We start from the raw sequence: 12,404 nt of genomic DNA on the forward strand, positions 1-12,404 counted from the left end.
ACTGACAAAGGAGATTAATCAGAACTGACTTTGACAAGCACTGTGGCAATTGGACAATTAAAACAGACATTAGAATGGCGGGGGAAGAAGAACGAACTGGGGCGGAGGGTAGAGAGAATGGTGCAGCAATGAAGGAATGAAAACCCAAAATCCCTGTAAATGTTCATTAAAACTAATAAAATAATAATAAAAAAAAAATCCTGGACAAAAAAAATTGTAAAATTAGCAATAAAAAAAATAAATAACATGCTTTATAACATAAAACTAAACACTGCTGGAAAAATAAACATTACTCTTAAGATTATTTGAAAATGGAACAGTTTTCAATGACAAAAAGATATCTAGGTACTTTCTAAGAAGTAAAATATCTACTAAGGTCAGTATTTTAAAATATTTCAGTGAGGCCCAACTGCCAGTAAGGTTAACATCTCACATACAGGTCAGATAGTGTGGTCTATTTTATAAGTCAAGGGTGTGAAACTGAATAAAATCTGTACTCAGCAGAAAGTGGACCTGCCATGAGTATTAATTAGCTGGTCTTAGTTGTGGACTTAAAAAGGGTAATACAGAACAAGCAAGCAAACAAAAGGCCTAAAGAGTTGTAATAATCAAACAGCCTTAATAGATTATATGAAAGTCTTGAGTGGAATAAAGTTTTATTTTGTAGTCTCTATGGTTTATGCTATGATAGCAATAAAAACAAAATCAAAAAAACCCCAAACCAAAAAACTACCTCATTGTCATCTATTTGGAAGTGACTTGGGGCTGGTCTGAAAGGCTATAAATTGCACAGGAGAATTGCTCATTTTTCTCCCAAGGAGCAGTTGCTGAATTTGAACAAGCGATAAGCACCAATTTTGGGTTAGCAGTACAACCGCACACAGAATATGCAACAAGAGCTCCCTTGATAAATCCAAGTGTGAAGATTTCTCTTAAGACATCTGATTGACATGGCACTTTCATCAAGGGACTCTTACTGAATATGTTATCTGCAAACTTGAGATTTTGAAAAAGCTTTTTCAAACCCCAGTTCCACTCCTAATCCTTTATAGAATAAAAAAAGGTTGTAATCACATGCACACATTATTAGTTCAAAAGCACAAAGATAAAATCTAGTTGCAAATTTTAAAATCTCTTATTTCAAAAAAAGAGAAGACAACATTTCTGTGAATATCTACATCTGTGAAATTCTAAATTTTGAGCTCTGCTGTCAAAACATCAGTTTAGATCTTGTACAAATATGGCTGTGAGTCTAATACTAAGCACATTCCTAGGTTTCCAATAGAATGAGCTAATTTCACAAATTCTTTTAGTGCACAGAACTATCGAACAAAAATCACTATTAAGAAATGAGGATTATCTTAAACTGCATTAGCAAACGTAAACTGTCAGATGACAAGTACCCCATTGTTCATGTTTCCTTCGTTGACTGTATCTCTGTGCTCTTAGTTCTTCAAAGGAAAATTCAGAGTCTTCATGAATCAGCTTCTCCTTACAATACATGGCAACTTGTTTAATATCACTTTTGGCACCCAAAGATGGGTGCACAGAATATTCTGATTTAGAAATCAAGATCACCCTTTGTTCCCTAAAAAGAGCAAAAATATATATTTACAATAGTGTATATGAAAAGCTCTTGAATATAAACTGATAGATTAATGCACCGATTATACTTGCCGATTTGGTTCTTTCTCATGCGTTGAAGATGCCACTCCAGAAAGTTCAGAACACTAAAAGAACGAACACCCAATATGAGCTCTCATCCAAGAAGAGACCACAAACTTCCTCCCAATTCTACATCATGAGTACAAAAGCACATGGGGGCGGGGAGAATTGTTATGTCAACTTTTTTTTTTTTAAACACATGTCTTTTAAGCTATGATTGATATTCCAAGGTATGCCAAACTAATCTCTATCTGCTTGGAGCAGCAAAGTAAAAGGAATGCAAATCTAACTGCCTTCATGAAAATGCCCTTCATTGTCATGATACCAGAAGACTTGGATAGTCCCCAGCTAAAATTACTGATAATTTTGATCAAAGATGATGTAAAAGAATCCTGATGATGATGTGATTAAAAATATCTTGAACTATATTGCAAATTCTGATGGGCTCTATACTTTGTGGATTCCAAAAGAATAATCTTCAAACCTTTAAAAAGTCTAGCCCAACCTATACTTTACATACACTTCCTACATCCCAACCATCTAAGTTTAGATAGCAGAGGTGGACCGTTCATATAGATCATTCATACATATTTTCATGACCTAACTCAGGGAATGACATGAAGTATTTAGTAACTATTTAATAAATGAGTGTTAGTATGGTACCAGCTGAAGGTGGAGTGGTATCAGGAGACTTTAAAGGGTACTTTGTAGTCTCCACCAAAGCTAGACATGTTCTGCTTCTAGGAGCATGTTCTAGCAGAACTTGCACATGTTCACAGGAAACAGGAGCATTTCCGCCATAATTAAAGGAGGTCGTTGGTGCATCTGAAAAAAACAGTTGTACCATGGAGAGGGAAGATGTTGAGAAACACAGGATTGAGGGAACTACTTTTTCTTCTTTTAAACTTAGAGCACCTGGAGCATTTTTACACATTGATGACCATCAGGTCACAGGAGATCTCACTAAGGGCAGAAATGTGTGATGAGACTGTATGATGAGACTGAAAGAGAAGTCCAGATTCAGGACTACTCTTTGACCCCTCTGCAATGTCAGGGAAGGTACAGCTCCATTTATTGGTTGGTGATAGAAAGCTAACAGGTGCTTTCTAAGGGGTTCTGTGGTTTCCCTGAAATAGTGTCTCTGACAGCTTCTGTCTGTGGTATAAGGTTAGAGAAAGGCCAGCGTGAAGTTTGAGGAGGATGAGAAAAGTTAATCATCTCTGTGATTTTGCCTTAAAGAGTCAAATGGGTAAATTAAGAGAATTGCCTAGGAGTCATAAAATTCTGGTTGAAGTTATAAGCTCCAGTGTTTCAAGCTCAGTCTTTTAAATAAGACATAGAAGTCTCCATGTGGGTGAGGTTTCTTAGCCAGCAAAAACTCAGCAGGAGAGGATCTTGGTAGGAGAGAAGCTGCTAGGGGAGAAATGAAGACAGGAGGTTGTAGAATGGGGTTCGTAAGTCAGCAAAGGCAAGGAAATGCTGTCAATCAATGGTTTATTTAAACTTAAAGACAAGGTAAGTGTAACTGTGTCACTGTAGGACCTAGAATATGTGGGGGATGAGTCGTGGTAGAAAAGGTCAAAGAAAGTGGACGGCAAAGTGGATGTAGAAACAAGAAGAATGACAATTCAACATCAACCCAAAATATCATCATTACCTGACTGTTTGGAACACAGTCCAAGTCACTTCTTGGATCTGGGTTTGATGTTTTCATTGAATTTAAAATCTGAGCATTATACAGAGGCTCTGTGGTTCTAGCTATGTAGAAAACAGGATGAAATAAGGAGAAAAATGTTAACCATGTTAATAAAAATTGTCATGTCATACACTTCTCCTAATCTTCAAATAAGTAGCAAGAAATAAATAAACTTCAAAATGTTTCAAACTTGAAAAAAAAAAAAAGACAAGTATTACAGGGACACTTTTCAGATCATCTCAAAATGTCTAAGGAACGACCCAAAGGAAATGTCAACTTGACCAGTTTTTTAAACATGATTGGCCTGAAAAGTGTTTCTTAAAAGTTGTAGTAAAAACACTGATTCTGTTCCAAATACAAGCATTCCAAAGTATAAATTATCCTCAATTGTGATTTTTCCATTTAAAGGTACAAAATTTCACCTGATTTTATAAAGTACCAAGGCAGAGCCACAGGTCCCCAGGGTTTGTGGTATCACTATTAGAGTACCTTCCTCACTACTGAAAACAATAGAACTCAGTGCTAAATAGGCACTGTACTGATTTTTTTTTTTAAAGAAATTTTAAAAAGGAGTGTACGTGGGAAACTAAATTATCAACAATTCACATGCTTTGGAAAACATTATATTACCTTGAGTTGGCAAATTAGTTTCAGCAAGGCCTTCCTGAAATAACCTAAAGGACAGTAAGAAAGGCATCAATATAAATAGTAAAGGTACAGTTAAATTTATATCTGCACTATATTGGAACTGAAGTCAAGAGAGAATTTCAAGTTGAGCACAGAGCTGTTTCAATATTATAGTAACTGAATCTCTTCTAATGCATTTCTATTTTTTTTAAAGCCTTCATTTTACCTGTTTTTGTCAGTATTTCTGGATATCATACAACAAAATTATCCTCCTTTCTCTGCAGATCAAGCCTATAAACATTACAATGCAAAGTATTTGAGATCTTACGTTTAATCATTTTATACATCTGATTATTAGGAGCCTGTGGCACAATAGTTAAAGCACTCAGCTGGTAACAGAAAGGTCAGTGGTTCAAATCCCCTAATCACTCTAGCCACTCCATAAAGTGGGTAGTCTGCTTTCACAAAGATGTCCCAGTTTGGATCCTTATGCCATAGTCTTATACTGTTCTGTACACTCACTAGGAGTCACAGTTGGCTCAACGACAGTGCATTCGGATTTTATACATCAGGATCATAACAAATATTTGGTATATACAGAAGTATAAAATGTTAGACTACTCTTCAAAAAGCAGAGTCATATTAATGTTCTGTGAAAAGATCTCAAACAGGTCATTCCAAGCCATCACTACACCTCACCTACACTTGAATAAAGTGCAATTTGCAAGCCTATTATTACAATGTGAGAAAGAGATTAAAAGACTAAGAATGAGTAAAAGATTACAACCAAATGTAATCTGTGGACCTTATTCTTCAGACAATCTAACAGTTCAAAACCTGCCCCCTATTAAGGTAAATTTCAGTACTGACTGAAAATTGTTAATTAGGTAGGTGCAAAAACAGCAAGAAAGTTCCGTAAAATACAATCTTTTGACAATGTTAATGGACACAGTACCTTGAGAAGTAGTTTAGCCAAATGTACCGAAAGCCTTAAAACTCTTTACACAACCTTTGACTTATAGTTTCAATTTTAAGAACTTACCAGCAGAAACTAGATAAAAATGAAATTACAAAACACTTTTATGGGAAAAAATCCCACCACCACATTGATACAAATCCTCCACAGTATGTAAAGCATTCTTGCAGTCAATCCTATAATAAGCAGAGGAAAAATACCACATGAAATGTCAAAAGCTTTTTTCTCCTCCTTTAGGTTCCTATATTTCCAAAATTTTCTAAATGAGATATATTTAATTACTGAAAAAAATGAAAAGTTGTGGGAGAGGAAGTTCAAGTTATTCCTCACGCTGTTCTTCATAAAAATTGAAATGTTGGGAAAATGGAAATGTTCTGGTTATGCTTAATTATAACATAATGCTCACAGATTTCATAACCAGTTTCTAAAGACTAAAAAAGCTCCCTTTATTATTATTATTATTATTATTTTTGTGTGCGTGTACCGTCAAATCAGATCTGACTGGTACAGGAGGAGATTGTCCCTCCTTCCCCAGCAGAGCATCTGGTAGATTCGAACTGTGCGCCTCTGGGATTGTAGTTGCAGTTCCTTGCCACTAGGCCACCAGAGCTCCCCTAAAAAGCTCTTTTTTAAAAGAGAAATACATAAAACTACTTAATTTACTATGTAGAACTACACATATGGATTATTAGTGTTATAAAATATAAGCACAAAGACACAACAGGTCTAGAAAAATATACTAGAAAGAAAATATTAATATTTCTGGGCAGTTTCTCTTTATACCATTCTATATTAGCCATTTTTCAAAGAGAAGAACATTCTCCTATTAAAAAAAATGACAGGAAGAATTTCGCTGAAACAGAGAATAACGTCTGAAAGCAGGAAACATCACACAGAGTTTCCCTGTGAACTACCTGAAGTGCTGCTGCAGCAGCTCTTGGGGCTCAGCCTGGTTTTGAAATCCTCTTCGCAGAACTGCACTGGCATGTTGCAATGCTCCCTGACTTTCCAGATGCCCAGCCCAGGCAATGTACAGATGGGATGACAGGGTCCCAATCCCCTGGTTGTACAGAAACTCAAAGAACTGATGAACATCACTGTTGTATTCAGCCTGGAGAAGTGTGACAAAGAAGCCATGAGAAAGAAGGAAATCTATTCTAGGTCTAGCCCAGTGTCCACTCAGTCTTCAGCAGTCTGTTTTCTCAAAGGTCTCAGGCTTGAGGAGAATTCAAGCATGTTGTTCAAAGGTGATGCTCATTCATATCCTTGACAATCAGTAGTCTCAAAATTACCCAGTTTCACAGTTAAACCCAAACCACAAATTCCACTGTTGTCCAGTCTGTCCTAACATAACAAGCCTCCACTGTTACAGAGGCTGTAAATCTTAATGATAGGAAACTGTCAACATGACTTGCACGAAACAGCTGGTAGTTCAGAACCATATACTGTCATTGCTGTGTGTTGTCAAATTCAATACATATCACAGTGACCCTATGAGCAACAGAACTGAATCCTTTCTTACCCTGTGCCAGCCTCACCTTCTCTGACACATTCACACCCACTGCTGTAATAGTCACTTTGTCAATCCATCTCACTGAAGGTCTTCCTCACCTTTGCTAACCCTCCACCCTTACAGGCATGATGTCGTCTTCCAAGGAATGTGAGACGAAGCTTCACTATCCTTGTCCCCCAGGAACATTCTGGTTGCACTATCTCCAAGTCGTAACTGTTTGTTCCTTTGGCAGTCCACAGGATATTCTGTGCTCTTCATCACAACACAATGGCATCAATTCTTCTACTGTCATTTTTATTCACTGCTGTGCTCTCAGATGCATAGCAGGTGACTGGAGAGACTAAGGCTTGAACAAACACATCTTAGTCTTGCTCTTCAGGGGAAGGAGAGGTCCTTGACAGCAGAATTCCTCAATGCAATATATCTTTTGATCTCATGACTGCTGTTACAAGGGCCTCAACAAGGGATCTAAGTAAGATGAAATTGTTATCAACTTCTATTTTTTCTCCATTTATTGTGATGTTGCCTATTGGTCCATTGGTGAAGCTGTTGTTTTCTTGCTGTTAAGATATAATCCACCTTGGAGTCTGTGGTCCTGGATCATCTGCAGGAAGAACCTGAAGTCTTCCTCAGGTTCAGCCTAAAAGATGGCATCATCTGCATAATGCAGGTTGCTGATGAGTTTTCCTCAAAAACAGATTCCTTGTTCTTCTTAAAGTCCAGCTTCTCAAATGATTTGCTTAGCACACAGATTGAATAGGTACAGAGAAAGGATACAGTCCTGATGGCACACTTTTTTTAATTTTAAACCAGTCCAGACAATAGCCTCTTGGTCTAAATATAGACCTTGTAAAAGCATAATTAAGTGTTCTGGAATCACTATTCTTCTCAATGTTGGCCATAGTTTGTTGTGATCCACAAAGTCAAATGCATTTCTATAGTCAATAAAACACAGATACACATTCTTCTAGAATTCTCTGGCTTCAACCAAAATCCATCTGACATTAGCAGTGATATATCCCTGGTGCCATAACCTCTTCTAAATCTCATTTGGACTTCCGGTAGTTCTCTGTGAATGTACTGTTCTGGTAATTTCTGGATGATCTTCAGCAATATTTTGCTTACATGTGATACTAATGACATTTTAAAGATGATTACCACATTCTTTTGAATCACTTTTTCTTGGGAACAGAAATAAATATAGATCTTTTCCAGTCAGTTGGACAGATAGCCAACTTCCTAATTTCCTGGCACAGATGGTGAACACATCCAGGGCTGCACCTGTTAGTTGAAAAATGTCAACCAACAAGATATGCATTACAAAATTAATTGGGAGTGGGGGAGATGGAGTAAAATGTATATAAATGAATGAATAAAAACCCTCTCTTTCTGTAAACGTTCACTAACATCACAACTAAAAAAGTATTAAAGAAATGAAAAACAAAAAAGAAAAGTGTCAAATGGTATTCTACTGATTCCTGAGACCTTATTTTTTTACAAAATGCTTTCAGTGTAGCCTAAATGTCTTTCTTCATCTTCACTGGCTCTTGATCAGAAGGTACTTCCTGAAATATTTCAGTGTTGACCAGTTCATTTTAGGACAGTGACTCTGTATTCCCTCCATTTTCTTTTGATGTTTTCTGGATCACTGAAGATTTTGCTCATAGCAACTCTCAGTATTGCAATTTGAGGCTTGAAATTGATGTTAAGTTCATTAAACTTGAGAAATGTTGTGCAAGTGTCATCTGCTGCCAAAGGTACAAAAATCTGTAAATCTGCTGAGCTGAAGGACTGTTTGGCATGTTGATAACTATTTTACAACTTAGGTCTATAAATGCTTGTTTGTTTAGTATTTGCTCTTGTCAGACCAGCACTTGTCTGTCAGCTGCTGTACTAAAGTCACTACAATGTTTGAAGCTGTAATACCATTGTGTTATATGCCCACAGGGTCACTCATGGTGGACAGGTTTAGCAGAACTCCCAGTAAGATAGACTAAGAACTGGGACTGGCCATCTACTTCCAAAGCAACAGGCCTTTGAAACCCTAGAAGAAGCAATAAGTAGGTACAGCCCAGGTGAGACATCACCAAAAAATGAGGAGAAACAGATATAAATATCCACTAATAATTAGACCATAGAATGTATGAAGTATGAATATAGGAAAACTAGAAGTTGTCAAAAATGAAATGAAATGAAATGCATGAAGATAGATGGTTTGGGAATTAGCTGAAATAGGCTAGAATTGGCCACTCTGAATTAGATAATCATGTGAGCTACTATGCCAGGAATGAAAACCTGAAGAAGAATGGTGATACATTCATAGTTTAAAAAGAGTATTTCAAGATACATAATGAAAACAATGAGTTACTACCTCACTCCAGCAGCAGTAGTGGAGTTCACCAAAAGAGCAAACAATTAATGTTGGAGAAGATGTTGAAAGACTGGAACCCTTACGCACTGCTGGTGGGATTGTAAAATGCTATAACTACTATGGAAGGCAGTTTGGCATTTTCTCAAAAAGCTGAACATAGAAATCCTGTATGACTCAGCTATTCACTGCTTGGAGTATAACCCAAGGAATTCAGAACTGAGACACAAATGGGCATTTGTACACCTATGGTCACAGCACCATTATTCATAACAGCAAGAAAATGGAAGCAGCTCAAATGCCTATTAAACAAATGGATTGAGAAACTGGAACATTCACATGATGGAATACTAGGAACAATGATTTCATAAAATACTATATAACTTGGGAGGGACTAGAGAGCATTCTGATGAGTCACATAAGGGCAAATATAATAAAAGGCCACTATTGTGAAAATAGGGAGATAATAGAGTGAGGTATGTATAAATGTTCAGAAGGGAAAGGAAAGAAGGGGAGCAGCAAAAGGGGGGGGAATCACTGGGACAGCAGAAGGCAGTGAGAGGTAAAATAATGGAAAAGGTTCACTGGGGCTTGATAACAGGCGCAGAGCGATGGTAATGAATCATATAAAATATATGAATGATAGGTTCAAAATTAGAAAAGGTGTATACCAGGGATACAGTCTATCTCCGTACTTCTTCAATCGATATGTCAAACAGATCATTAAGGAGGTTGGGCTCTATGAAGAGGAATGTTGCATCAGGATTGGAGGAAGAGTCATGAACACTCTGCGTTATGTAAATGACATAATTCTGCCTGTCCAAACTGAGGAGGACCTGAAGCATTTGCTGCAGATGTTTAAGGATTGCAGCCGTCAATATCGATTGAGGCTCAATATCAAGAAGACAAAGATTCTCACCATTGGGCCAAATGGCATCAACATGATAGATGGAGAACAGACTGAGATTATTAACAGCTTCAGCTTGCTGGACTCCGCAATCAACACTCTTGATACCAGCAGGCAAGAAATCAAAAGACTAATTGCACTGGGAAAATCTGCTGTAAGGGACCTCTCTAGAATACTGAAGAGCAATGATAATGAAGAGCAAGGTGTGCCCGATCTAGGCCATGATCTTCACAATTACTTGCTGTGCATCAGAGAGCTGGACAATGGCTAAAGATGACAGAAGAATAATAAATGCCTCTGAATTGTGGTGCTGGAGAAGAGTGTTGAATATACCAAGGACTGCCAAGAGAACAAACAGGTCTGTCCTAGAGAGGGTGAAACCAGGCTGCTCCTTGAAGGTGAGGATTTTGAAGCTTTGTCTCACATACTCTGGGCATGTTGCCAGGAGGGACCAGTCCTTGGAGAATGACATCATGCTTGGAAGTGTGAAGGGACCGTGCAAGAGAGGAAGACACTGGATGAGATGGATTGACTCAGTGACTAGAGTAATGGGGGTAGGTATGTCAGTGACAATGAAATTGGCTCAAGATAGAGCAGGGTTCAGGCAGTTGTACATAGGGTAGCTGTAAGTCAGAGTCGACTTGACAGTATAGAACAACATATGAATGATTGTCTAAAACACAAAGTGCATATACGAACCATGATATCTCTGAATGATTATATGCAAACCAATTTAAAAACAGGGAGCAAAACACATATTATGAAGTGCATTGCTGTGAATGATAGGATACAATCCATATGTATATAAGAAAGACCTGTACCAGTTACTCTAATATATGCACCATTAGCTAAAAGACAAAGAGGAAGAACTGTCAAGTTTTGCAGTCTGAATATGACCAAACATGCAGTCAAGAAGTATTAATAATAATAATAATAATAATTAGTGATTAGAATGCAAAAGTTGGAAACAAAGTAGAAGGAATGGTAGTTAGAAATTATGGACTTGAAGATAGATATGGGCCCTGCGAATAAACAACTGAATTTTGTACATCCAAAGATTTAGTCATTGTAAGTATCTTGTTTTAAAAACAGACCCAGCAATTCCACTACTGGGAATATACCCTGAAGAGACCATAGCTGACATCCAAGCAGATATATGCACACCCATGTTTATTGCAGCTTTGTTCACAATAGCAAGGAGTTGGAAACAACCTAAGTGCCCATCAACAAACGAATGGCTAGAGAAGCTGTGGTATATTCGCACAATGGAATACTATGCTGCATTAAAAAATAAGGAACTCATGCAATATTATTCAAAATGGTTGACTCTGGAGAACATTATGCTGAGTGAAATATCCCAGTCACAAAAGGACAAATATTACATGATGCCACTGTTGTAGAATGGGACTGTCCTTGGGGTTGGGGAGAGACTGAGTAAGATGGGTTCAATAATGTATACTGCACTGAAACAGAGGAGGGAGAAAACTGTTTAAAAGAGATATATAACTAGGTATTTCTGTCATCACAGGAGACTAGAGCGAGGGCTACATGGTGGAGGGGACCTGGGGGAGGGTTTGTAAAACAATGAAAGAATCTTTTCTTTTACTTTTCCATAATTTTTGACTCATGTACTTATAACTTGTTAGTCAAATTTGTGTCTTCTAGGTTGCAACACCCCCATGATACATCTTCAAGGATATGAACATGTACGGCCAAGCACAATCAATAAGAGTGCATCTAAATTCCAAAATCAATCTCCATAATAGTCTATGTGTTTCCTACCGCCAAAGGGGCCCTTTAGAGTAGTGAGAGAAGACCTTCACCCTGAAACCCACAGCGTCCCTTTTCAGCAGGAAGTAGCTAAGAGAATACGCCATCCCCTTTTCCCTTATGACTCAGAGTGAAGTCTCTCTCAGGGAGGAGTGATAGGGAATGGCAAAGGACACACTGACAAAGGAGATTAATCAGAACTGGCTTTGACAAGCACTGTGGCATTTGGACAAGAACAAACTGGGAGGAGGGTAGAGAGAATAGTGCAACAATGAATGAATGGAAACCCAAAATCTCCGTAAATGTTTATGAAAATTAATAAAATATAATTATAGAAAAACAAACAAACAAACAAAAAAAACCAGACAATACTTATTCAAATGGCCTTCACCTGGGACTGCATAGGAATCAGAATGACTATTTTTGTGGAAAGAATTATTGAAGAAGCTCATTTTAAACAGTCAAAACCAGGCCAGGGGCTAATTCTGAAACAGACCATCGATTATTCATGTCCAAGTTCAAACTGAAGTTAGAGAAAATGAAAACAAATTTACAAAATTCAAAATACAACCTTGGTCTATCTCACCCAAATTTAAAATTTATCTGAAGAAAAGGTCTGAGGTCCTGATCACTAGTGATTAAAGATCAAATGAGTTGTGGAATGGCATCAATGGAAGATCAGAAAGAATGCCAGAAGACTGGAAATTTCTTTAGCATTGTTGTTATGTGCCGTTGAGTCATTTGCGACTCATAGCAACTCTGTGTACAACAGCCCTAAACCCTGCTGTATCCTGTGCCAATCGCATTGCCTCTGACACACCCATCCTGATTACCCCAGTCACTTAATCAATCCACCTCAAAGAGGGTCTTCCCCTCCTGCGC

At 37.6% G+C, this 12,404-nt stretch overlaps 1 protein-coding gene across 1 annotated transcript in view; it reads right to left on the reverse strand.

Moving 5' to 3' along the window:
• The window catches only part of BUB1 (BUB1 mitotic checkpoint serine/threonine kinase), a 75,537-nt gene that overhangs the window by 54,253 nt on the left and 8,880 nt on the right, over positions 1–12,404 (reverse strand). The window contains exons 4-8 of the mRNA XM_006898945.1: positions 5,879–6,075; positions 3,992–4,035; positions 3,323–3,423; positions 1,678–1,730; positions 1,404–1,588 (exon numbers count right to left, since the gene is read on the reverse strand). Coding sequence (XP_006899007.1) covers positions 1,404–1,588; positions 1,678–1,730; positions 3,323–3,423; positions 3,992–4,035; positions 5,879–6,075 — 580 coding nt within the window. The remainder of the gene's footprint in view (positions 1–1,403; positions 1,589–1,677; positions 1,731–3,322; positions 3,424–3,991; positions 4,036–5,878; positions 6,076–12,404) is intronic.

This window comes from Elephantulus edwardii, unplaced genomic scaffold (assembly GCF_000299155.1).
Source record: "Elephantulus edwardii isolate Elephantulus edwardi_28Jun2011 unplaced genomic scaffold, EleEdw1.0 scaffold00241, whole genome shotgun sequence".
NCBI classification, from domain to species: Eukaryota; Metazoa; Chordata; class Mammalia; order Macroscelidea; family Macroscelididae; genus Elephantulus; species Elephantulus edwardii.